This window comes from Panthera tigris, chromosome D4, assembly GCF_018350195.1.
Source record: "Panthera tigris isolate Pti1 chromosome D4, P.tigris_Pti1_mat1.1, whole genome shotgun sequence".
Classification (NCBI taxonomy): domain Eukaryota; kingdom Metazoa; phylum Chordata; class Mammalia; order Carnivora; family Felidae; genus Panthera; species Panthera tigris.
This window is the reverse complement of record NC_056672.1, coordinates 70,875,155-70,902,667: the sequence shown is the minus strand read 5'-3', so window position 1 is coordinate 70,902,667 and position 27,513 is coordinate 70,875,155. Positions and strand designations below refer to the sequence as shown.

The following is a 27,513-nucleotide window of genomic DNA, read 5'->3' as shown; positions in this document are numbered from 1 at the left end:
TCGAATGTTATACCAAAGTAGTTTGACAGCTTTACTTGTTAAGGACTATAGTCTCTCTAACAGAGGGAAGAAAATAGGAAGGGGCCGCAGTTCTAAACAAAAGCTTAAAAAATTGAAACTATAGTATGAAGGATAATGTGCAGTCAGGATAAAAATCAGAATTTAAAGTTCAGGGGCGCCTGGGTGGCTCAGTCGGTTGAGCGCCGACTTCGGCTCAGGTCATGATCTCGCGGTCCGTGAGTTTGAGCCCCGCATCGGGCCCCTGTGCTGACAGCTCAGAGCCCGGAGCCTGTTTCAGATTCTGTCTCCCTCTCTCTGACCCTCCCCCATTCATGCTCTGTCTCTCTCTGTCTCAAAAATAAATAAAAAAACGTTAAAAAAAAAAAAGAATTTAAAGTTCATAGAAGTTGCTGCCAAACCTAGATTATTTATGAGGAAGCAGTTGCGAGGTTTTGCGACTTACCCAGCATCATCAGCTAATACAGAGCAGTGCCAGAGGGTTTGGGGTTCAGAAGACTTGGATTAAGTATGCAGCTCAAGACTTAAATCTTTACTTTTACTGTAATGAAAAGTATCATTTTCCAGGAGTTAAAAGTGTTCAGGTATCGTCTTGCATGCTAGTGAAACTAGAAAGTATATTTCCAGACAAAAGCGCCCTGAGGTCAGGGCAGGCTCAGTTTTATTCTTTATGCTCCTGGTTCATGGTAGATGTTCAATAAATATGTTGTCAATAAAAGAAAGGATATTGTTAGGTGCTATGAAACCTAAAAATGAGAAATTTTCTTCAAATGGAAGAATTGTCTTAAATTCTTTTTCTAAAATTTTTTTAATGTTTTTATTTTTGAGAGAGAGAGCGAGTGGGAAAGGGGCAGAGAAAGAGAGGGAGACACAGAATCCAAAGCAGGCTCCAGGTTGTCAGCCCAGAGCCCGACGCAGGGCTCAAACTCACGAGCCATGAGATCATGACCTGAGCCGAAGTCGGATGCTCAACCGACTGAGCCACCCAGGTGCCCCACAGTTGTCTTAAATTCTTAAAAAAAATTCCCTCGGGACTGAATTGCAGTGTGGAAACAGTCACATCAGTCTCGTGACAGAAATTGGGCCACGCTTTCCTGCAGAGAACTCAGCATCTTTTTGAGTTTTCTTAATGAACATATTAATAACAGTAGGCGTGTTTATATTTTGTGCATATCTAGCGTCCTCTCTCCGAGGATGTCACAAAGACTGTAGAGGTGCACTTTTCCCCCACTCCTGTGCGAGACTGACTAACGAAGCCCTCCCACCTCCTCCCACCCGCACCACCCTTTGGAGTACTTGATTCATTCTCGTAACGGACTCCTATAACATTAGGATGTCTTGCCTTTTTAAAAAAATCTTAGTGGTGACTACGTTTCCTGAGGAAACGTAAACATGGAACGGACTCAATTGTCTTATGTTCCATACTAGACTGGGACTTGCTTGGGCCTCTAGTCCTGGTTCTGTCATGAATGGAATGTATGGCTAGTTTCTTTTCTTCTCCACACCTCAGTTTTTTCATCTGCAAGCGGGTATGCTTGGACTGGGTGATCTTTGAGACACTTGATGGTATTATTCTCTTTGCCCTTTCTGTTTAAACTGTCAGTTATCAATCGTGGGTCACCTGCTTATTGTTGAATGAAGAATGGGCTCTCCCCTTGGCCCACTACCCCCAGCTTTATCGCTTGAAACTGCCTCCCCGAAACATGTAGCCAGCAAGGAGACCTGGATTCAGACTTCTGACTATGCATCAGTGTAACATGATTTGGATGAATGGTACAGAAGTGCTGGCTCTGAGATGTTAGATGCTGTCTACCGGATTCTTTTCTTTTAGTGTTTTTCTTAATGTTTTTTCTTTTTTGAGAGAGAGAGAGTGCGAGTAGGGGTGGGGGAGCAGCAGAGAGGGAGAGGGAGACACTGAATCCGAAGTAGGCTCTAGGCTCTGAGCTGTCAGCAGGGAGCCCGACACGGGTTTTGAACTCATGAACTGCGAGATCATGACCTGAGCCAAAGTTGGATGCTTGACTGACTGAGCCACCCAGGCTCCCCCCTCCCCCCTACAACTGGATTCTTCTTTTCATTAAGCCAGTAGTTGGCATATGCAACGGGGGATTTTTGCTTCCTCTGGCCAGGAAGGAAGTGCTCGTCCTTTCAGGCTAAATGTGGGTTTTCCTCTCTTTTTCCAGGTACACAGTTTCTCCTAGCATGACCGTGATCTGATCAGCAGCTAACATAACTTGACTCCTGTGTCTGGTGCCACTGTGCTGGGGCCTGGTCACTGCCCACAACTACAGAGCTGCCATGGTGACCACCTTTACTTCCACCCCCGCAAATTCACAGCCCCAGGTAAGTGATTCAACTTGGTATAAGTTTGGGCTTATTAATCTTAATTTTGTCAAATATTTAAACTGAGTTTCCGAAAGTATGTTTCACTCTAGGGATGGTGTGTAACCTTCTAATTGTCATTTGGTGGGCATTTGGCTAAGAGTGCTTTTATGAAGGAGGTTCTCTTTAGTTCAAGAAGCAGCTGGGACAGTGAGCAAGTGATTATAGCAAGCCAGCCTCTGTTGGTACGAATCTGGGTTTTCAGGGGTTAGAATGTCTGGCTATTCCTATAGGCATCAAACTCCCAGTCAAGATGGTCAGTCGTAAATCCTGCTGCTCTCCCTCTCTTGGCTTTTTGTAGGGTTTTAATGAATATCTCAGGACAGAGCTAATCTTACACCAAGTTTTCTGAATGTGGTTTCTAGGTCTTCTTCCTGTAATTATTTTGCCTTTACCCGTTCTAGGAACTTTGAAAGGAAGATGTAAGTCCAGAAACTTCTGAACAGTAGTCATGGGTTACTTTCTCTGTCCAGCGAAGAAGAACAGTTGCATGGCAAGAATATTTTCTTCAGATTATTTTACAGTCTGATCTATTAGCGTATTAACCAGATTCTTTCAGTTTTAGCAGACAGTGTGGTACAGTCGGGGAAAAGAGCCTTTGGAATCGGTAGGCTTGAATTGACATCCTGATTGTTGGATAGCCTTAGACATGGTAACCTCACTCTGCTTCAATTTCTTCTCACGTCACCATACTTCGCAGGATGGTTGTATGGATTAAACGATAGGATATATACAGAGCTCATAGTAGGTACTCAACAATTATAGTTTTCCATCTGCACTTCCTTCACCTTCTCCCCCTCCTTTTAGAGTGTAACCCCCCCATCTCATTCATGACAATCATTTTTAAGCCATGGTTAAAGAAAAAACCTATACCTTTGAAAAAGAGCCGTATTGATTGAACTTTAAATCTTGATGCAGAATATTTTTTCACCCTTCTTTTGTCCTGCATCATTTTTCAGGCTACTAAATTCTGTATGCATTTCAAGTAGGGGTATTTGGAGGAGGGTGGAAGGAGGAAGGGGTAGGGAAAAGGGAACATTTTTACTTCATTTACTATAAATGCTTTTTGTCTCTTTTAAAAAATTAAAAAAAAAAAGACCTTGGAATTTTATGATATGGATAAAGTCCTCCTTTATTTACCATTTTAAAGTGTTTGGTATTTTCCAGAAAGCTTAGTGTTACCATCACCATGTGTGTTTCTCTTTCTGGTAAATGGATCTTGTGTTTCCAGCATTTTCATTGACCTTGGCTATTTGGTTTCCATTCCCCTCGATAGGTTTTTTGGTGCTGCAGAGACTTTGTGAATGGGTAATGAGATTTAGTGCCCACTGACTAAGGTCACCATGTCAGAGTCTGCTGCAGCTGCCTCCAGGCTATAGCCCTTCTTAGTTAGGCCCTAGCACAGCTTTTCTGGGCAAGGATTTTAACACCTCAGTCTTGGTGTCACCATTTGTCCAAATCTCCAGCGGGAGCCTCTTATCCACACATCTCTTTCCTCTCACACAAACTCTATCAGCTGGTGAGTAAGAGAAATATTTCTCAATGACTCATTTAATTAAAATGTTTAACATTGCCCAAGGTAGAAAGAGGTTGTATTTAATATAAACACTTGGGAAAATATGTATTCTTCTAAATCCTCTCTGGGAAGGTAAATTGGTTCAGTCTCTCTGGAGGGCAATTTGACAGTATCTATTCAAATGATATCCCTTTGCACATACCCTCTTCTCATCTTGGTAACTACATTAGAAAAACACTTGTACATGAGTCCAAGGAGACATGCATAAAGATATTCATTGAAGCGTTAGTTGAAGGCCAAGAAGTACAAAACATTCTGAATATACAATAGTGGAATGACAATAAATTCAGGCATGTTGAGATTTAAGTACCATGCAGCAGTTAAAAAAAAAAATACATATCTCAACACAACTCTATTTCCCTAAGATAGTTGACGGAAAAAGAAAGTAAAATGCAGACTAATTCAGGAAGACATCATTCAAACTGTAGAACCATATGTATTTAGGGATAAACATATGGTACATTCATGTAAACACATAGTGAAAGGTCTAGAACATACATTGCCAACGTGAATGATGTTTTCCCCAAGAGGGCAAAACTTGGATCTTGGGAGATTAAAAAAAAAAATCCCTTCAAATTTAAACCTACCTGACAATATCTTATTTTTTAATATTTAATTTCTCTCATTAGGGAGAATTTAAGTAAAGTTTTCTCACTGAGAATCACCAGTGGGAAAAAATAAGTCAAGCACTGGGCTGGATGTACAAGGATCCCCGTAGTCACACTGCCCGGGTTTAAATCCTGGCTCCAACATTTATTGACTGAGCACTTGAGGGTGGAGAAAAGGTATCCACCCTCTTAGTCCCTGCATTTCCTCATCTGCAAAATGAACATAATAATTACAGAGCCAATTTCATAGGATTATTTTAAGGATGAAATGAGATATGTATAACACTTAGAACAAAATCTAGTACAGAGTGCTCAAAACATCTTGGTTAATACTGTTCAGCAAGCTCACAGTGGCTGGCCTGGGGATCCAAGAATAAATAAGATACACAAGGCTTTTGCCTGCGGGGTTTAGAAAATGGAGTGGGACACAGAAAGATGAACAAGAAATTCCAATGCTTTGTCACAACTGCTATGATGGAAGTATGGCTACTCTAGGAGTGGAAGGGAAGCCTCCAGGAAAGACTTGGAGGACCAGGGGAGGCTTCTGGAAGGAAGACCACCAGGCTAGGAACTAATGTATCCTGACTTTGACAAGGGAGAAGAAACAGCGTGTGTGAATGTCGAATGTCCCGAGGGAAGAGAGAGAGCACGCACAGCATTTGGAAGTTAGTTTGGGATAGTTGCACTCTGCTGGGGTGTGAGGTTGTAAGCAGAGATGTGCTAGAGCCTGCTCTGCCGGCGCAGAAGATCTGATTGTTCAATTTTCAGGAATTGTGTGAACCAGTTGACTTCATGCTTGTAACTTGAAATCAGCCAGGGTGGAGTATTTAACCATGGAAATTGGCAAACACAGTCCCTTACTCTTAAGAGCCCATTGTTAGATATTCATCAGCATACTTCTGGTGGTAGAGGAGGTAGATGGGTTAGGTTACAAGGTTGGAGAAGATTCTGCAGGGCCTCGCAAGCTACACGGAGGAATTTGACGTTAATCTTGAAGCCTGTGTAGCTTTGGAGTTTTGGGTCTGGCTTCAAACCCTGACTTCTGACAATTTTGGTAAGTTTATTATTTAGTCTCAAGCAGGGTAGTGAGTCTCATTATTCTTAACATATGTTGGGAACAGTAGCCTCTGATAGTTGGAGGCACCCAAGCCCACTGGGAAGGAGTCAGCTGTCAACTAATAGGTCCCAAGGAGAGGGAGTTTCCTCTTCTGGAGAGATACAGACCATTGTTGGGTCACTTAGTTCCCAAGATCCTCTGGCGAATGATGGGCCTCCTAATTACCTATATGTCAATTCTTCGCATGTAATTTGTGCTGTCAGATTTTCATCCAAGGCTGACTTGCCCTAGCCCCCAAGTCTGTATTGATGTCTACTCTTCCAACATCAAGGTTTCTCCAGGTTCAGAGAAGATAAAAGTAATTTAAATATGGCATCTCTTCAGGCAAGGCGTAATAAGCATTTCACTCCATCAGCTTAGCCTGGTATTGTCTGGCACATCAACTTGCATTCTTTCAGAGTGAATTCAGGGACCTGTGTAAAGATACACCCACATTCAAGTGTGAAAGGCCTGACAATCCTTTTCTAAGGCAAAAACAACAATTAAAAAAAAAAAAAAAAAACCCTTTGGTTTTGTTTTCCTCTATTCATTTGGTAACAAAGAGAATTTTTCTAATCAAGGCTGCCTAATACTAGATATAAGCTAATTAATATGGACAGATAGCCTGTGATTGTTTCAGACAATAATAGGGAAGAAAGCTTCCATTGTCACCCCCGCTGGGGTTGCTGCTTAGCGAGTGAAAGATAGGCCTTGTGCTTTGAAGTGGGACAAGTTTGTATTCCCTGCTTTCCTCCCGACTAGACGGTAAGGCGGATTTTTGTTTTCTTCTGTTGAGAAAGCACCTTGTTCTTATGTAGTTAGATAAATACAGAGGCGAAACCAGACTAGCGGCAGCAGGGAGGCCGTGCGTAGCTGATTTATAGCTGTGTTAGTCCAGGCACCGTTAAAGAGTTCCTTACCCAAGGAAAGTTTCAGGGATGAACGGGAACATGTCATCATTAGGTTGAATTAACGTGTTCATGTCCCCCAGATATGGGCGTGGGGTGGAGGTGGGATAGGAAATAAAACAACTTGCCACTGTAAATGGTCATTTTCTGTTTCTAGAACTCTGTTTAGCATTACTTTAATTGTGCTTCATCCAATTACTGTGGGTAGAGGATGGATGAAGAGTTTTATTTTCCTTTTGAATGGAAGGGTCAGTAGTTCAATCCATGCATGAATGGTTTGGCCTCTCTCAAAGCCAGGACCAGTATTGAGAATTTCAAAGGTATTCAGATCCTACACCTGGGATTCCAGTAAGGGAGGACTGTATGGTATCAGTTATTTATAAGGTATTTCATTCTGCTTTCAATTGTGAAGTGACCTTCTTGGTTTTAAGCCCAGGAAACAAAAGCTGTTTTCGTCCGTCCATGTGATTTCCTGTAGCTGTCATGTCAAAGGCATGAATTTGGGTAGATATTCGGTGTTTTAACAGAGTGCTCCTCTAGTTCTGATCCGGCCTTTAGATGTGACACAATGAGGTCTCTACTTAAAGACGTCTCTATTTGTCATCTGGTGGAAGACCAGCATTTTTGAACATCATTACCAATGGGTTCCTCTGACAAAATCCATCATACTTCCAAAGTTTGGTTTTAGAGGTTTACTTCTGGTGTCAGAGACTAGATACTTTTGGATTAAAGCAATTCCATACTTAATGGGTTGCATTTTGGCTTTTTTTGTTTTGTTTTTTAGAACTTTTTATGATGGCAGTTTTCAAACATTCACAAACATAAAAAAGAATAATGTAACGAATACCAATATAGACATCACCTAGATTCAACAGTTGTTAGTATTTTGCCATACCTGTTTCACTTCCTCCCATTTTGGGGGGAGGAGGAACCGCTGTAAAGCAAATGCATGGCATCGTGTCCTCTCACCTCAACCCTTGTACATCAATATGCATCTCTAAAAATAGTTCATTTATATAGCCATAATACTGTTATCACACTTGACAAAATTTAATTGTTTTCTTAATGTTTATTTTTGAGAGAGCGAGACAGAGCGTGAGCAGGGGAGGGGCAGAGAGAGAGGGAGACACAGAATCGGAAGCAGGCTCCAGGCTCTGAGTTATCAGCACAGAGCCCGACAAGGGGCCCGAACCCATGAACTGTGAGATCACGACCTGAGCTGAAGTCCGTCCGGTGCTTAACCGACTGAGCCACCTAGGACCCCACACACTTAACAAAATTTAAAACAACTGCTTAATATCATTTTATACTCCTCCATATTCAGATTTCCCCAACTGCTTTTCTAAGAAGTAGTTTTGCAGTTATGTTATCTTCTAAAAACATTGGTCAGATCGGTTTTCTTCTCCACAAAACCATTTGGTGACTTTTTAAGATTTAAAAGACAAGCCCATATCCCCCCTTTATTCTCTAAGTCGGAAATAGATGGACCTAGCAACCAGAATGTTTCACCACTGAAGGATAGAAAAACTAGACCCATACAGAAGGTTCCAAAGTAAGAGAATGATTATAATTGTTAAGTTATTAGTCACAAACGTAAGGAATTGCAGATGCCTTGGTAGTGCTTTCAGACAAAAGTGTGAACAATTTGAGTATGAAGTATGTTTCCAGGGCCACACAACAAAGACATAGTGTGGTCTGGCTTCATCGAACATGGAACTGAGGAAAGAGCATGGGCTTAGATGTAGGTGAATTTTGGCTCAAGTCCCATGCCTAGGGCGTGTTTCAATATAGGTATCTTTTCCAGTTTTATTTCTTTTAATCTCTAGAATTCAAACTATACTGTGCTCCCAAATGTAAATGGCAGAATATCCATTCGGCATAAGATGGTGCCTTAGATACCTGACATGAAATCATTTCCTTTCTCTCCCTCCCACCCCCCCATAATTGTTCTAAGAATACTTTACAGGGAGAAGGTGGTTACCTCTGCATATGGTGTGTGTAGATGATGTGCTTATGTTGTATGCCAGAAGATCCATCAAAGGAAAGCCAAGTTAGATAAACAGTCTAAGGAAAACTCCAATGCATTGCCAGGAATAAATGCATGTGTAGATAAACACTGAGATTTCTGACTTATTCTATCTTGAACCATGTTTCTATTAGAGGTAAAATTTGTTCTCGTATTGCAATTTAAATTCATCTATGCTCCCTTTTGTGTTTATAAGCTCAGATAAAGCTTGAGAGGATATTTTATTTCAGAACATGAGGGCACATTGTTTTGGTTTTTTTCAAACTAAGTAAAATAAAGGTGGGGGAAGAGAGATCTAGAGTTAATTAGCTCACATGAGAAGAGGTCATGTGATTTTTATTTAGCCTGAGTCCAGGCGGTGGTGATTGGGAAATGTTTAACAATATACTCATTAAGTTTTTTTTTAGATTTTAATTCCAGTATAGTCAACATGCAGCGTTATATTAGTTTCAGGTGTACAATGCAGTGATTTGTCCGTGCTCATCATGACAAATTCTCTCCCTAATCCTCACCACCTATCTCACCCAGCCCCCACCCACCTCCCCTCTGGTAACCATCTGTTTGTTCTCTATAGTTAAGAATCTGTTCCTTGGTCTCTCTCTCTTTCTCTCTCTCTTTTTTCTTTGCTCATTTGTTTCTTAAATTCCACGTGTTACTGAAATCATGTGGTATTCGTCTTTCTCTGACAGCTTTCCTTTAGCATTATACCCTCTAGGTCCATCCATGTCGTTGTGAATGGCAAGGTTTCATTTCTTTTTATGGCTGGATAAAATTTCATTGTATATACACATCACGCCTTCTTTATTCATTCATCTATACGAGGGCACATTTTGAGTTTTCTGCTCATAGAAGAAAATTGTGCAAAGATACCTGGGGTAAACCACAAAGGAGACCTTTCATGTTTGCTTCTTTTTCTTTCTAATAAATTCTTTCTAATTAGTTTAGTCTTTAGTGATTAAAGCTGTTCCTTTATCCTTCAAAAGGGACATGGTTTTCTCCCTTTTACTGCCCATTATGGTGCCATTTGCCCATTTTCCTCTTCATGTGCCTAGCTTCTCCAGCTACGTTTCTTTGAACTGTCACTGCAGCTTTTCCATGAATAAACACTAAGATGAGGGCAATGCTCTGGTGTGTTTCCTAGCAGAGGAGAGCATAATCATAGAGTCCAGGAGATTTCTGTCTTTGGAGAACTGTACCTTGCTATATAATAAGACTGTCATTTAAAAAATCAGCCTTCATTTGCTGTGGGTGATGATATTGCCATTTCATAATTGCATAGCAGCACTTAAGAACTGCCCTTAAGTTAAACTTATTTCATAAATGATAATTCCAGGCAGGCACAGGCTGGGAGAAAGTGAAAGTGGATTGTTACTTTTTCTTTAGCATCAGACAAAATGTTTATGAAAGGGTCATGGAGTAGATTAGTTCTCGAAAGGCTAGGTTGGCAATATAGTAACTTTCAGAGATTCAGACCCCCTTTGGGAGCAAGAACCTCCACTTTTGCAGGAAGAGAATAGGATATGGTTGAACTAAATAGCTGCCTGGTCTCAGAATATGTGCACTTAGATGAACCCCCATCAGCCAGCTTTGGGTGGTTTTGGAGCCTTGAGACCTCAAAAGAAGGTGCATTCATCTGGATTCATCTTTGGGCCCCAACGCTAGGGACTTTGCATGCTCCCAAACTCCGTTTAGCATGACTTTAATTGTAGTTGATCAGGTTACTAAAGAAACCTGGCAAAAACAATGGAGGGGAGGACCCAGAAGAATCCCAGCCCTATGGCTTATGTTCAGGACTTCTCTCTGACATGCTGGATTATATATGAGTGACCAGTGGGAACTCAGGACTCAGCAGTCATGGTCAGGCAAAGATCCTACCTCTGTGAGCCACGTCAGGATGGAGACTCAGCTCATCAGCCTACTGTCTCTTTCAGGATTAGCTTGGCAAACTAGGGCTGCACAGCTTGCAGATGGGGCTTCAATTCGGTGACAGTGGAGAAAGAAAAGGTGAAAGAAACAAGGTGGCATGATAGGAAATCTGTGAGGATTATAGTTGTAGTTACGCCATGATGTTTAGCTTTCTCAGATGATGTATCTGGAGCATGCGTTCATTGTTTTGAGAACTTTTTTTGCATATTTTCCTTAAAATTAAAAAAAAATAAATCAATACAGTATTAAATGCTGCTGCTTTTTTTTGGTTAGACATTTTATTGCTTTTTCTAAACTAGCCACAGAAAAAGAAAGCAGACAAACTCTTTATAAGAATAAAAGAGTACCTAAGTGTAGGTAGTAGAATACAGCAAAGACTTAAATAGGTATGCAGTCCTGTCTTTTAAAAATTAAACACCTGAGGGTTTCCTGGGTGGCTCAGTTGGTTAAGTGTCTGACTCCTGGTTTTGGCTCAGGTCATGATCCCACGGTTCGTGAGTTCAAGCCCCGCATCAGCCTCTGCCCTGACAGTGTGGAGCCAGCTTGGAATTCTCTCTTTCACCCTCTCTTTCTCTGCCTCTCTCTCTTTCTCTCAAAATAAATAAATAAACTTTAAAAAATTGAACATTTGATATATATCCATTATATCTCAGTAATGAGAAACAACTGTTAGGTGGAATATTATCCAGAAAAGCTGTATATAAGTGTGTGAAAAGTTATCAAGCACCTAGGAATAATAACAAAATAGGTGTAAGAGCTCTTTGAGATTGTTTATCAAACTTTAATAGACATTAGAGATGACTTGGGACACCTGGGTGGCTCAGTTGGTTGAGCGTCTGACTCTTGGTTTTGGCTCAGGTCATGATCTCCTAGTTCCTGAGTTTGAGCCCTGCATCGGGCTCTGTGCTGACAGTGAGGAGCCTGCTTAGGATTCTTTCTCTCCCCCTCTCTCTGCCCCTTCCCTGCTCATGCTCTCTCTCACTCAAAAATAAATAAATAAAAACAAAACAAAACAAAGCAAAAGAGATGACTTAAATAGATAACTATCAGTAGATTGTAAGATTCATTGATTTGATGTGAGTTCCCTGCAAATGCATTTTATAGATTGAATGCGATCACAATAAAAATCCTATTTTTTTTGGAAGCCTCACAGGCCAGTTGTAACACTTATATAAAAATACAAAACATGGGGCGCCTGGGTGGCTCAGTCGGTTAAGCGGCCGACTTCGGCTCAGGTCACGATCTCACGGTCCGTGAGTTCGAGCCCCGCGTCAGGCTCTGTGCTGACAGCTCAGAGCCTGGAGCCTGTTTCAGATTCTGTGTCTCCCTCTCTCTGACCCTCCCCCGTTCATGCTCTGTCTCTCTGTGTCTCAAAAATAAATAATCGTTAAAAAAAAATTAAAAAAAAATACAAAACATAAAAAAAAAACCCAAAAATGATATAATCTTAAAGGAGAAGAGCTAGGTGGGAAAAGCTGCACTTCCAGGTATCAGAATTTATTATACAGTTATAATGAATAAGGCAGTGGGTGTTTGTGTAAGGATAGATAAACCATCAGAAGAAATAGACACTAATCTACACACATACCATTATAAAAAAATTGGAACATGGTAATAAGGAAACATTCTGCTGTTAGACAATTTCGATGGGCTAATGGGAAATAATTTTTCATTTTTTTCATGGATGAATTACTTACTATTTTCATCTGTGAGTTCAAGAAAGGTGTGTTTAAAGGTGGTGGTTGCTTTATGAAAGTCAAGCTCTCTGGGTTACTGAATTTGAAAGTTTCAAGAGAACAGATATTACAAAAACTGAGTAAGAAGTACTCAATCCTTACAAGTAGGTGATGTGTTTCTCTCCCTTTTATAGATGAGGAAACGAAGTCCTGAGAGGGGGGTGTTAGATAACCAGCATTTCAACTCAGGTCTCACAGATTCTAAGGCTTCAGCTCACCTCCTCTGCAAATCTGTGATGGTGCTTCCCATACCCCTTGCTGTCTCCCAGGAAACAGGAGTCGCAAGTGAAACACCCTCCCATATTCAGGTTATTCAATAATCACTCCTTGGGCCTGGTATAACCTGGAAGGGTGTTGCTACCCTTCCCTCTCCTTCCTTCCCCTCCGTCTTTTACTGACATCACAGCCAATTGGCTGTGACTCAGAATGAATTAGCTGTTTTGTTGTTGTGGTTGGTTTTTTGTTTTTGTTTTTGTTTTTTTTGTTTTATGTTAAGTAGAGACTAGCATAGAGTGGTGTAACACAGTCATATATCTGTTACCTGGCTTTGTGAAATTTGAACACTTTGATGTCATTGCTTCCAAATCTTTTGGTCTTTAATAAATGAAACAAATAATCACAGATAAAGCTGAAGCCCCTTGTAGTCTGCCAAAATATGACTCATTAGGCCTCTTGGCTCAGATCATAAGGTGATATTTGTCATCTCCTTGCATATGTTTGTGGGTACATATACATATGTGGGAAAATATAAACAATATATAGTATTTTTGCAAGTTTTAGGTTTACTTATTTTGAGAGAGAGAGAGAGAGAGAGAGAGAGAGAGTGCTTGTGTACATGCATGCACGCACACGAGGCCAGGGGAGGGACAGAGAGAGAGGGAGAGAGAATCCCAAGCAGGCTCCACACTCAGCACCGAGCCCAGCAGGAGGCTCGATCTCACAACTGTGAGATCATGGCCAGAGCTAAAATCAAGAATCACAACTTAACCAACAGAGTCACCCGGGGGCCCCTACTTCTGCAGAGTTTTAACATTCTTAAAAATGGTGTACTGCATTGTACTGAATGAAATGCTTGAGTCCTCAGCATATAGAAAGCTCTACTTTGTTCATTCTCACTGCTTTATAGCATACCTTTCTGTTTATATTGCAATTTACCCGTTTTCCAGTTGACAAATAATTATGTTGCTTCTGACATTTCGGTCATAAGAAATACTCTCTTATAGAAGAGTAACGATGAAAAGTCTTGGGCATGACTGCTTAGCACATGGGTGAGTTTTTCTAGGCTTAGACTTTCTCAGTCACGTGTATGAATGTGTCCAACTTTAGTGGTTTTTGCCAAATAGTTTTTCAAAGCAGACGTGCTAAATTTTACTCCCACCAACACCGAATGACCATCCTCACCAACTCTTGATATTTTCAGACGTGTTAATTTTTGCCAAGCCAGTGGAGATAAGTTGTATCTGACTGCAGTTTGTGTTTAACTCTCTCTTACTCCCTGGAAGAGTAATCTTTTCGTGTGATTATTGGCCATTAAGTTTCCTCTTCTGTGAATTGCCTATGCTTATCTTTGTCTATTCTGTTACTGCATTCTTTGGCTTTTCCCTTTTGATTTGTAGGAAGTTTTTACATTTTACTGTAAGTCTGTTTTGTGTGCATTGCCAAAATTTCTCCTAGTCTCCAGCTTCTCTTTTCACTAATTATAAAGTTCTGTTGCACAGAAGTCTTAAATTTCTAATTAGTCATTTTGTCAGTGTTTTGACCTTGTTTAGAAAAGTCTATTTATGGGTTACAAATAGATGCCTTATTTTCCTTTCAAAGTCTTAGAGACTTTTTTTTTCACATATTATATTTTTTCACGTATTTATATTACCTGAAATTAATTAATTTCTGTGTATATGGCATAGTTTATTTTTTCATACAGATGAATAGTTATGCCATTTTCTCCATTGATGGGTAAAGCAAGTCTCTAATACCGAGTTTCTGGCGCTCTGTTCCTTTGGTCATTCATGTATTCTGGGGGCAACATCACAATGTCTTAACTACTGTCACTTTCAATAAAATGTGGTATTCTATAGGGCAAAGAACTTCCAAGTTTTCCTGGATATTCAGATTCTTTTATAGCTCCATATCAACGTTTAGGAAACTTGTCAGGCACCATGAAGAACCCTTTGGGATTTTTTTCATTTTATTGTCCTGAATTAATATATTTATAGTGGGAATATTGGCATCTTAATATCTTTCTTTACCCATAAAATATTGTCTCTGTCTATAGGAACATAGTTGATTCATGTGGCTTGATGTTAACCGAGCAAACTTGCTAAATTCTATTCATACAGTTATCTTTGTATTTTCTGTGTAACGGATTATCTCATTTGTGAAAAACAATAAGGTTTTTCTTTTTCAATTCTTTTTGTTTTTTGTTTTTGTTTTGTTTTTCTTACAGTTTGGCTATGACCACGAGTACATGCTAAAAAGCAGTTGGTAATTTGTTTCATTTGTTTTAAAAAGGAGTACTTCCATCAACTATGACAATTGCCACAGATCTTTTATGAAGTTAAGGAAGCTCCCTTCTACTTCTAGATTGCCAAATTATCACAAAAGGGCACTAAAAATTACCAAACACATTTATTCATGTCTATTGAGATGATCATTGGCTTTATTTTCTTACCTTGAATTTGTGTGGTGAATTATATTATTAGATATTTAAATGCTAGATCATATTTGCATTCCGGAATAAACCCTGTTTAGTCTTGATATATAAAGCTATATTTGTATATTTTATATTTGTATATAATTATGTTATATAATTAGATATTTTAATAGAATTACATATAAACATGTATAAATATATAATATGTAATATATTATATAACATATTTAGGAGCTCTCATGTATGTTCCTTAAAAATATTGGCTAATAGCTTTTACTCCTTTTTAAAAATATTTATTTATTTTGAGAGAGAGAGCGTGAGTGGGGGAAGGGCAGAGAGAGAGGGAGAGCCCAATGTAGGGCTCGAATCCACGAACCATGACCTGAGCCGAAATCAAGAGCCAGATGCTTAATTGACTGAACTACCCAGGTGCCCCATTAATTTCTTTTATTCTTAATCTCCTTGTTTGTTCTCATAGTTATGGTGACTTCATACAAAGGTAACCAAATAAACTTTGACAATATAAAACCAAAACAATAATATCAAGTAATTTTTGGTAGGTTTGATAAATGGAAGCACAATGCTGAGTGGCGGTAACACGATACATGGGAGCAGAGGCACTGGAGGGAAGGCTTGCATCAAGGGAAGAGGGTCACCTTTAGGCTTAATCAAGAGTGCATGTGCAAATATTAAGAATAAGCATTAAAGAACGGAAATAGAAAGTATGGCTGTTGAAATCTTTGAAGTGGAAAGAGGGAAATACAGAAGCTCCGTCTGTTCAGTTCGGTCTTCCATCTGATGTTCTTGGGTCTAATCCTGCTGTGGACTTTGTCCTGGTTCTCACATGTTATTCCTCCTGTGCCCTTATTCTTCTGGATGATGCGTTTGTCTTGGGTGGGGGCTGCTCTGAGAGAGTGCGACCTGTCTGGCCGCACTGAGATCCGGCCCTTCGGAGAGGTTTGCTGCTGGCTAGTGCCAGACAATGTGGAGCAGGAAGGGGGAGGGGCTATCCCAAGCTCAGGACCATGGTTTCTGGTCATTTCTCCTTCTGTGGCTTCGCAGACTTGACAGATAGTTGAATTTCAAATCGCAACTGTATGTGATTTATAGGCTTGGGGTCATGACTCCTTTTATCTGTTTCCTAGCCTGGAGCCTAAGCTAAGACAGACAAACTTCCTTGTTTTCCCCAGAGCAATTGGGTAATTTTTTTGTTTTTTTTTTCCTGGTCTACTCTTTTACTGATGTGGAGATCTTGAAGACTTCTAGCTTAGTGATTGTTCTCAATGCTAGCTCACTGCCTCCTACAAAGCTGAGGGCCCATCTTCTTTGGCCCGGTCTCCATAATCTGTCAATGTATTGCCAGGGGGACCTATTGCCTTGGCTTGTGTTTCCCTTTTAACTCAATAATGCATTAAGAAGACTATTACATTTTCCCTATAACCTCTTAATGTTTTAATGATTTTTGTTTTCATTCCCTCTTCTTAGACCAACTCAAATTTTTCTCTGGAATTTTGGTAAGTAAAATGTTTCTCACTTTATCTCTGCCCATTACGAGGGGCTGTAACAGATATAAAGTATTTTCACGGAAGTACAATCTGCTTTCCCTAGTTTCTCTTTACATATGGACACATCTTATTCACATACGTTGTTACTTTAAAAGAAGAAGTAGTATTTTGTCTACCTTTTCAGGTAAACTCAAAAAATCTTGTAGTTGCCATTCTTCAGCTACTCTAAGAACTCTAGCTTTCAAACATTTTCAGCTTCTATCAGCATTGTTTTGTGGCCCATTTTCTATCTCTAGTGGCAGATCATCTCACTTTTTTGTTTGTTTCTAATTTGAGGCTCTAAAAGTGGGTGAGAACAATTTTGCTTAATAGAGACTTAATGGCAGTTAATTCTGTGCTCTTCTCTCTCTCTCTCTCTCTCTCTCTCTTTTCTTTTTTCTTTTCTTTTTTTTTTTTTTTTTTTGGAAGGGGGAAGAAATGTGTAGAAGGTCTGATTATTTTAGATTGAAGAACTTGAATTGCAGGGGTCTAAGAGAGCATCCACACCTTACTTTACGAATAAGAAAACCAACATTCAGAGCAGTTATGGGATTTACTGGAGACCAATTAGCTGGGGAGCATCAGAATCGGGAAGAAGTGTTCACTCCATTGTTGGACTTTAGCAGGAGTGGGAAACCAACTTGGCTTGATTTATATCTTATTACTGGTCATTTATCCAGCATAGATTAAAATCTCTCTTTTAGCATGTCGGTTGCATACATATTCACATTCTTATCTAAATAGTTACTAAATCACATAGGTTTAACCACCAGTCAGTTAGCTTGTGCCAAGTATTCCCTTTTTCACTTGGTCAATGAATATATTGTCTTTCAGGAGATGAGAAATCACACTGGGTGGACTGTGAGAGGCTCTACAGTGGGGGCACCAGGGGTCTGGTACCCTTGTCAGGTGTAGTGTAGGCCAGTGCCCCACCCATACCTGGCCTTCCAGGAATGTCTGTGACTGTGCAAATAATAAATGAAGTGCACAGTGAAAATGAACACCGTATGCACCTCTCTTCAGTGCGGGCTCGGCAGGATTGTTATGACTTCTTTTGAGATCACATGCTAGGGTGAGGTCAACTTCTGAGATTTGGAACATCTGCTCTGCAGAGCTCCAGGAGGCTCCTCCCTCCGCCCCATCATCCTGAGATGTGATTGGTGGATGTGAAAAAGGCATGGATGTGGGCTTCTCTTTTTAGCGGTGAGGACAGTATTTTTGGAATAATCCTGTTTCATTTACATCTTTGTTCCTTGGGCAGTGCAGAATTCTGTAACTTCTCTCATTACAGAGAGATTTCTAATTATGCTGATGAGGAGTTTAGCAGAATAAAGTTTAAAAAAGTCCTGAGTTTTGCCTGATCATATTTTTGTTTCCTCTAAATTTCTTACAATAAGTAGGATAATGATTCAATGAGGTGGTTTTTTCAAAATTTTGAAAATTATTGTTACAACTGTAATGATGTGTCTTGATTCTTTCTTGTGTAGTAAGAGAAAATTAACACATTCTTCTCCCGCATTTCAAGTTCTTATCGATAAAGGGATTTTACTTCCAGAGTAGGTTATTTTTATAAGTATGCTTTCAAGAATTATTGTTATTATTATTACTATTATTTTTTAATGTTTACTTTTGAGAGAGAGAGAGAGACAGAGTGCGAGCAGAGGAGGGGCAGAGAGAGAGGGAGACACAGAATCCTTAGCAGGCTCCAGGCTCTGAGCTGTCAGCACAGAGCCCGACACGGGGTTCGAACCCATAAACTGTGAGATCATGATCTGAGCCGAAGTTGGATGCTTAACTGACTGAGCCACCCAGGCACCCCTAAAGAATTATTTTTGATATTTGCTCTAAGTTTTGGAGCCACATGAAGAGCACTTACTTAGACTCCAGTGTTTTGGAGGGTTTTGATACTTGCTGCTACTGTTTCTGCTCTATTGTGTTTTTTATTTTTACTTTTCTCATGGCTTACTTGCCTTTGTAGTTTTTAGGAAGGAAATGTAGATGTTCTTTGGGACTGCCCACATTTTTGAGACCATTGTATATTATCCTCATATGGGGAACATGAATATAGTTGGCTGTGGAATTTATGGACCTCATTTTCTCCTTGTGATGGAGATTCTGATCGCTTGTGTTCTGTCCTTTGGAATTCTATGGCAGTAGCTTGATGATACCCTGTTCTGTCTCTTAGTTTAGATGTTGATTTGTTTGCTTTTTGTTTATTTTTATTTTTTTGTACTTAAAGATTTTTATCTTTACCCTTGAGATTGCAAAATCTAACCAAGCTGTATCTACATTTTAGTTGTTTTTAATTAGCTGTGTTTTGTAATTTATATAAATGTAAACCAGTAATCTGAGGTCTTTTCTTTTTTTTTTTTTTAACGTTTATTTATTTTTGAGACAGAGAGAGACAGAGCATGAACGGGGGAAGGGCAGAGAGAGAGGGAGACACAGAATCAGAACCAGACTCCAGGCTCTGAGCCATCAGCCCAGAGCCCGACGCGGGGCTCAAACTCATGGACCGCGAGATGGTGACCTGAGCTAAAGTTGGCCGCTTAACTGACTGAGCCACCCAGGCGCCCCTGAGGTCTTTTCTTCTTAAGCAGGAACTTAGGTTTCAAGCCATATTACTTCAGCTTTGTCCTAATCTTTCTTGGAGTCCTAGTATAACCACACGTTTCCATCTGTGTGCCCCCTTTCCTTATATTCCTGCCATCCCTCACCTTCTCTGAGCGCTGATGAATTTCTTAAGTATGTCTTCAGCCTGCCATTTCCGTTTTCTGGAATTTTTACACTCCATTTCACTGTTTGAATTGCTGTTTTTAATTCAGAAATTGTTTTCCATCTCTTTGGTGGGCACAATAGTGGTTTTTCAAAGATGTCCGATACTTAGTCTCTGGAACCTGTGAATATGCCTTACTTGGCAAGATGTGATTAAGTTAAGGATTTTAACGTGGGGAGATTTTCTTGGGTTATCTGGGTGGACTCAGTCTGGATGGACCCTTGTGGAATCACAAGGGTCTCTAAATGTGGAAATGAGGTGGGGCCGGGGGAGCTGGTGTTAGAATGAGGTAATGTGAGAAAGACTTGATGAGCTATTGCTGGCTTTGGGGATGGAAGTAGGCCATGAACCAAGGAGTGTGGACAGTCTCCACAAGTTGGAAAAGACAAGAAAAATTCACTCTAGAACCTCTGGAAAGGAACACAGCTCTGCTAACACCTTGATTTTAGCCCAGTGAAGCCCACTTTGGACTTCTGACCTCTAAGACTATAAAATAATAAATTTACATTTAAGCCACTAAACTTAATAATGGTTATTTGTTACAGTAGCAATAGGAACTATTACAATCTCTATGTAGTTTTTGCTGGTTTTTTGTTTGGTAGTTTGTTGTGTTTTTTTCATTTTGGTCTTCATGATGGCTTGTTTTATTTTCAGTGCTAGTACCCTAACAAAGTTCGCTGAGAATACAAATCAGAAATATCCTGTAACTTAATCTTTTTCTTTTTAAACACCCCCCCCCCCCGCCATAAACCTGCTTCAAGGGGAGGTGTTTTCTGTTCTTCAGAATGGTCCTCTCCTTTGCGGTTGCATTTTTGTCTTACCGTGTTTGATAATTTTTTTGCTGTTTGCTGTGTCATTATAGGCATGACTACCTGAATGGGTTATAGTCCAATCATAGTTAAGTTAGATTCTCCAGAGCTTAGTGTGGGTTTCACCCTAGGTCCCTTCGGTCCTGAAGAAGTAAGAAAGCCTGTGGCCATTACCCTATCGGTGGCTCTGCCAGGGTCTCCTTCACTTATTCTCCAGCCCTGCTTCTGCTTGTAGATGAAAAGAGAGGGGATTTAATTCTTCTTTCAGTTCAATCCTGTTATACATTCCTCTTTTTCTCAGGTATATTCTGCCTTTTACTACTTTAATCCCAGGCACATTTTATACTGTCTTAGTATTTAGCTGGAAATTTTTATGACATATAAAGTTGTTATCCAGAATTTTCTTAGTGTAGAATTTTAAATCTGAGGTTAACCTTATGCAAAATTTAGCTCAATCTTATTTCACAGATGATAAAATAATCATGTAAGTTATGTTGTTAAAGGTGGTGTGGCTTTAACGATTCAGTTTTTGAAGGATCCGAGATGGCAGAGGATTTGGTCACATGCCATTTGCTAATGCAGCATGTGGGATACGCTAGAGAATATCTGTCAGTTTCACTCTTCTTAACACATCGTGGCTTAAAAAGACAATTTGCGCTTTTTTATGTTTTTATCCTTAGTTTAGTTTTTCTAAGTTGGGAAAAGCGAAGAAGCTGCATGTATCACCAGTTGACTTTGTTAACAGTTGGTGTTCAGAAGTTGGAATGCTGTGAAGTACTATGTGCTTCGTATTTGGTGTAAAAATGTAGGTGTCCAGAAAAAGTAAATGGTTATAGGAGCTAAAGGAAAGAAGGCAGCCTTGCATTTATAGTTAGAATATATTTTTTGTATACTTTTTTTCTTTTCCAGAAAGGAAAGTTATGAAGTGTAAACATCTCTGGAATTATCTTTAATGGATTAATGCGACCTATATATTTGGCATCTAATCTAATGGTTGGATGCTATACGATAGTGAACACGAAGGTGAGAATCTCTGTTCTGATAGGGTTTATAGCCTAGTAGGAGGAAGAGTTAATTGAGCAATTATTAATATACGGTGTGGTAAGTGCTATTATGGGAAAAATATAGGGAATTGTAGTAGAAAACACCTTGCCTAGACTTGGGAATGGTTAGGGAAGTTGAGTAGAAAGAATAACCTTTCAACTGCACGAAGAATGAAAAAAAGGGAGCCAGGTAAAAATAGAGGGAAGATTGTTTGGGGCCAGTGGAAGTCAAGGTGTAGTCCCTGGACCGGCAGTGTCAGTATCGCCTGGGGCCCCACTTCACATCTGCTGAATCAGAAATTTTCAGAATATGTCAGTAGTCTGTATTTTAAAATCCCTCCAATCTGCGTTGTCTCCAATCTGATGTAGAAAACCACTGCTCTGAGAAACGGAGATGAGAGAGAGCACAACACATTACACAGAGCTGAAGCAGAGAGTTGGAAGTCATTAATAGTTTGAGTTGAGGTTGGAGGGCAGGTGAGGCCTGATAAGGTGGATGAAGAGTTTAGATTTTTATCTTAAGTGCACTTGTAAGCCACTGAAGCATTTTCAGTAGGAAAACAGCTTGGTCAACCTTGTCTTTTAGAAAGATCACTAGAGAGGAGATGGGCACTGGGTAGAAAGAACACTTAGTAATCCCCTGTAGTAATAATGCTGGTGGCCATGAGGATGGAATAAAGTATGCACGTTGAGTAGATGCTTAGGAAGGAGAATATACAAGGTTTGGTTATTAAGTGATGAGAATAAGGGGAGAAGGAATTCCCAGGGTTAGCCCTCAGGCCACTGGGGAGATAATGGTTCTCCAGGCTCTGGAATAGAGAAGATGGCAGTAGCAAGTTGGGGATCATGAAGGAAATTATGACTTTGTGTTTTATTTTGAGCACAGACACTGAGTACTGAGTGCCCTATGGGGTAGTTAGTCAGAGATACCAGTAGGCAATTTGATATTTGGCTAGAGCTTAGGAAAAAAGTATATGTTAAATTTGGGAGTATCGCTGGTATATAAGATAATTGAAATCTTGGGGGACATATTAGAAAACTCAGTGAAAATGTGTTGACTGAGTATATAACCAGTGTAGAAAGATCAATGTTGTGCAGAATGTGGGGAACCCTCAGAAATAAGAAGGACCAGCAATAGAGAAGGATCAAAATCCAGGAGAGTATGATGTCATGAAAGCCAAAGAAAGAATTATCTGAAAAGGGCTTTTCAGCCATGTGTCTAATGCTCTGAAGACAAGACTGGTGTTACTTGGGGAAGTTATATGGAACTAAAGAATTTAATGGAGTGGATTTGATGGAGGGGTTGGGGTAGAAGCCCTACTATAGTTAATTGAGATGTTAGTGAGAAATGAAGTAGTTGGCTATGAAGGAGAAAAAGGACCAAAGCTGCAAGGTCAAATGGGGTCATGACAGACCTGTCTCTTTCTCTCTTTCTCTCTTTCTCTCCTCTCCTCTATTTTCCCCTCCCCTCCCCTCCCCTCCCCTCCCCTCCCCTCCCCTCCCCTCCCCTCCCCTCCTCTCCTCTCCTCTCCTTTCCTTTCCTTTCCTGGCAGAAACTAAACTTACTTGAATGTAGATAGGAAAGATTAAGGGGAGAGGGAGAGAAGGAGGAGTGAGGGGGAGATACAAGGAGGAGAAAGGAAACAATTTATAGAACAAAGTTCTTGAAATAGTAGGAACACATAACACTTGGATGATAAAAGGCATACTCCTTCCATTGTAACAGAAGGAGAAAGGATGGATTCTTGACTAGGTCTTTTTTTGGTGGGAGAAGGGTGAAGGAGTCCCAGTCTGATGATTTCTGTTTTCCTCCTGTGGCAATTGCTGTGAAAAGAGGGAAGATGGGACTCAAAAGAGAACAGTAGGTGAGCTTAAGTTAGTCACTATGGAGAAAGTAGAGAATAACAATTAGGGAGAAAAACAGACTTCTTGTGCTACTGAAGTCTCAGATGAGGTTAGACTTATGAATTTATGTCAGAACCAATCTGCCAGATGTGTTGATTTTCTCTAACATTGCTCAGAAGCCTTGCTGTCAGTGTGGAAGTGGCAACCAACTGCACTCATCCAAGACTGGGGTTGCTCCAAGAAATTGTTGTGGAAGTACATCCAGGCAAGTAGATTAAAAGAGAAAGGTCTCTTCTTCCTTATCTGAAGTTACACAATTCAAGAAGGGCCGAAAACTGAAGATTTTTTCAAAAGTCACCTAGTGGCAAAGCCTGCTCAGAATGAATTTATGTGAGGCTATTTATAACCTTTGTTTATCAAATTTGTATATATTCATGCATTTTGCTTTAGAAAATAATGTGTGTGATTATGGAATGATGCTCTAAATTTTGTGTGGATGTTACATCATCTAAGGGTGATCTACTGTGTACCTGTTCTTAAAACCAGACAAATTTTGAATTCTGAAGGCTATCTGACCTCAGAATCTTCAAGAAGGGAATGTGTTCCTGTGTTAGCAATAAAGAGGCTGAAACATACTATGAAATCTAAGCCATATAAAGAAAAAAGGGGAGATGGGGAGGGTAATCCATTAGGGAAAGGTAGGATGCTTAAGGAAATAGATGACTTTGAAGAACTGATGTATTTGGGATGAAATGAGAAAATTGGAAGAATGGGAAGTGTGGTCAGTAATCAAATGTATAATTTATTTCCAAAGGGAGACAGTTCTGAGTGGTCACAAAGTGCAGGGTGTAACCATGGGAATGGGCAGCTGAGTTGTAATGGAATAGAAGGTCATTAGAGATGAGGTCAAGAAACTGAGAGGCAAGAAAATTAGATGAAATAGCCAGAGTACTGGCAAGATTTGGGGTGGAATGGGACACTGCAAGCCAGGTTCTCAGATCTCCAGTGAACAAAACTTTTGGAAGGTACATCAGATACCAAAATGTGTAAGACAAGGTCTTCTTTCCTTTCTTGGATGACAATCTCCTTAAGAAACAGGTGATAAATAACAATGCACGTGGTAAGTGTAATGACAGAAACATGATCTAAGAGCTATTAAAGTCTAAATAAGAGGCTTTAAATGTCTGGACAAGTCAGAAGACTAACCATTTAATAAGCCTTTCACACTGTTCCAGAATGTTCAGCGTTCGGTAAACATTTATGCGCAACCTGTAGATATTCAGTGGAACATTTGGTCAAAGATGGTGGTTGAAACTGTCGTATTTGCTAAGTCATTTATTAAACGTACAAGATAACAAAAAAGGATGTGAGCTGTCTTAAATAATTTCTGATTCTAGGAGTCTCGGAAAAACTGAAGGCTTCAGGCAAAGTGATTTATTCTTTTTGATGTGTAGTTTTCTCATGTCTCCTTTAGGCTACTTTATCTAATTTTGTTTCAGTAGTTTTATTGACTACCTATATTCTGTTATAAACTTGTTCAGTCCTTTTTTTGGATTCAAGTGAGTATAATTAATAAATGAATATATTCTAATTGATGTTGCAAAATAAGAAAAGACCCAATAAAACATGATCACTTCACATTTTAGAAAAACCTGAAGCATGCTTCACTTTTTGTAGAGCAGTGTCAAAATGTCAACTGCTCTTTGGAGGTTACATCAGGTAACATGTTTCTTATGTGCTCCAAAAAGAAAAACGTCCTCCAACGTCATAGATTGGTTGGCAAATGCTATTCTGGGGATAGGGAGTCATGGGGGTAGACAGTGCTGACCACAGGAATGTCGAACAGCAAATGCTGGCTTTGGGCTAAGAAGCTTTGATGCAGAGTGACCTCTTTGAAATGTTGGTGCTGATGGTCTTTGTGGGGACTTGCATTACAAAATGTTTGTTACAGATGGAACATACAATGTGAGAACAGAAATGAAGAATAATAGGGCAATAATACCCTATCTGTAAACCAACTATGTTTATAGATTCCCTAAATAACAGGTCAAAATAGGTTTCACTATGGTAAATATTCCAATTGCAATTCTCTGCAAAGTTTTCATCTGTCTCATGTATTTTAAGCAAGATTTCTGGGCCATGCGGCTTTTCTAGTAGACTTCAATGACATACAGCCACCAAGCACAGACCTTGTCATTTTTTTAACTCCAACTGTCTTTAATCTTGAGGGCAGTAATACAGTGAAAAGCCTTGGGGTTTCAACATAATAATAGAATGTTATGCAGGGTCAGATTTTCAAATTCTTTGCTTTTTTTTTTTTTTTTTTTTTTGCCACATTTACCATACTATACGTCTTTAAATTTGGATCTGTGGTTTCTTCTTTCTTTCTTTTTCATCTTTTTTCCCCTTCTCTTTTAGTTCACAGCCATGAATGAACCACAGTGCTTCTACAATGAGTCCATTGCCTTCTTTTATAACCGGAGTGGAAAGTATCTTGCCACAGAATGGAACACAGTCAGCAAGCTGGTGATGGGACTTGGAATCACCGTTTGTATCTTCATAATGTTGGCCAACCTACTGGTCATGGTAGCAATCTATGTCAACCGCCGCTTCCATTTTCCTATTTATTACTTAATGGCTAATCTGGCTGCTGCAGACTTCTTTGCTGGGTTGGCTTACTTCTACCTAATGTTCAACACGGGACCCAATACTCGGAGACTGACTGTCAGCACGTGGCTTCTCCGCCAGGGCCTAATTGACACCAGCCTGACAGCATCCGTGGCCAACTTACTGGCTATCGCAATTGAGAGGCACATTACGGTTTTCCGCATGCAGCTCCACACACGGATGAGCAACCGGCGGGTAGTGGTGGTGATTGTGGTCATCTGGACTATGGCCATCGTTATGGGCGCTATACCCAGTGTGGGCTGGAACTGCATCTGTGACATTGAAAATTGTTCCAACATGGCGCCCCTCTACAGTGACTCTTACTTAGTCTTCTGGGCCATTTTCAACTTGGTGACCTTTGTCGTAATGGTGGTTCTCTATGCTCATATCTTTGGTTATGTTCGCCAGAGGACTATGAGAATGTCTCGGCATAGTTCTGGACCCCGGCGGAATCGGGATACCATGATGAGTCTTCTGAAGACTGTCGTCATTGTGCTTGGTAAGTTTTGTCTCGACTGTTAAACTTACTGTGTGGATTTTCAGTGTCTTAACATACACCATATTAATTTAGGATAATGGTAGACAACAAATGAGCATCACCAGGTGTGTGTGTATATTCAGGAATTACAAGGGGATGAGGCCCTTTATAGCAAATGTCTGTGGTGAAGTCAGCACACAAGTCTTTTTATAATTACAGAATTGGTGTTAGGGAAATGTCTCAGTGGTGTGCTAAATGATGATGATGTGAAAGGGGCCATGAGTGAGTTTCGCTATCAAATATTGAAAATACCAGCTTTCAAAAGGTTTCCGTACAGCCCAAATTATGTTACTTTTGCCTTGTGGTCTTTTAATTATAGGTTTTCAGATAGAAAGTGCTTTTATGTAATATGCATATGCTTTCATGTGTAGTCATTTTTATGAGGCCATTTCTAAATAAGTTATCTTTCACATTCTGTAGTTGTTGCTACATACATGGAGGTAAACGTATCAAGGTTTTATATAGGTTTGCTACACAAAATGGATTGGAATTAATAGCATTCTATGACCATCTTTGTAAAAACTTATGTTTTATTCATTGATTTTGTTTTTAGTGGTGGAAATTAATTCATATTTCAAGGTGAAGAGCAAGATTTTATTCTTTTATATACACTCAGATAACTTTTGCCTTTATTGTTTTTCTTAGATTTAAACTCATGGTAATGATCAGAGGAGTGTATTTATTCATTTCTGTACTCAGAAAATAGTTCTGAGCACCTAATAAGTTCCAGGCCATGTGCTGACCCTTGGCACTGTACCCAAGAAGTGGACAGGCATAGGAAATTTCTTCTTCTTCTTTTTTTTAATGTTTATTTATTTTTGAGAGAGAGAGAGAGAGAGAGAGTGCATGTGCACAAGCATGCACAAGCGGGGGAGGGGCAGAGTGAGAAGGAGACACAGAATCCAAAGAAGGCTCCAGGCTCTGAGCTGTCAGTGCAGAGCCTGATGTGGGGCTTGAATCCATGAACTGTGAGATCATGACCTGAGCCAACGTGAGACACTTAACTAAGCCACCCGGGTGCCCCCAGAACATTTCTTTTTTTTTTTTTTTTAATGTTTATTTATTTTTGAGAGAGAGACAGAGAAAGACAGAGCGTGAGCACAAGAGTGGCAGAGAAAGAGGGAGACACAGAATCCAAAGCAGGCTCCAGGCTCTGAGCTGTCAGCACAGAGCCTGAGGTGGGACTTGAACCCACAAACCATGAGATCATGACCTGAGCTGAAGTCAGACCCTTAACTGACTGAGCCCCCGAGGCAGGCGCCCCTCAGAACATTTCTTTTTAAGCTTAGAGTACCTGTTTTAAAAGTTCACCCAGTGAGAATTTGTTTAAATAATTACCCTATTGAATTACATTTTCTCCATAGA

At 39.9% G+C, this 27,513-nt stretch overlaps 1 protein-coding gene across 39 annotated transcripts in view; it reads left to right on the top strand.

Moving 5' to 3' along the window:
• The window catches only part of LPAR1 (lysophosphatidic acid receptor 1), a 360,038-nt gene that overhangs the window by 277,826 nt on the left and 54,699 nt on the right, over positions 1-27,513 (top strand). For all 39 annotated transcript variants that reach the window (XM_042964124.1, XM_042964122.1, XM_042964120.1 and 36 more), the window contains 2 exons: positions 2,202-2,361; positions 25,362-26,109. In XM_042964124.1, the coding sequence (XP_042820058.1) occupies positions 2,317-2,361; positions 25,362-26,109 (793 nt within the window). In that variant the 5' untranslated portion in view covers positions 2,202-2,316. The remainder of the gene's footprint in view (positions 1-2,201; positions 2,362-25,361; positions 26,110-27,513) is intronic.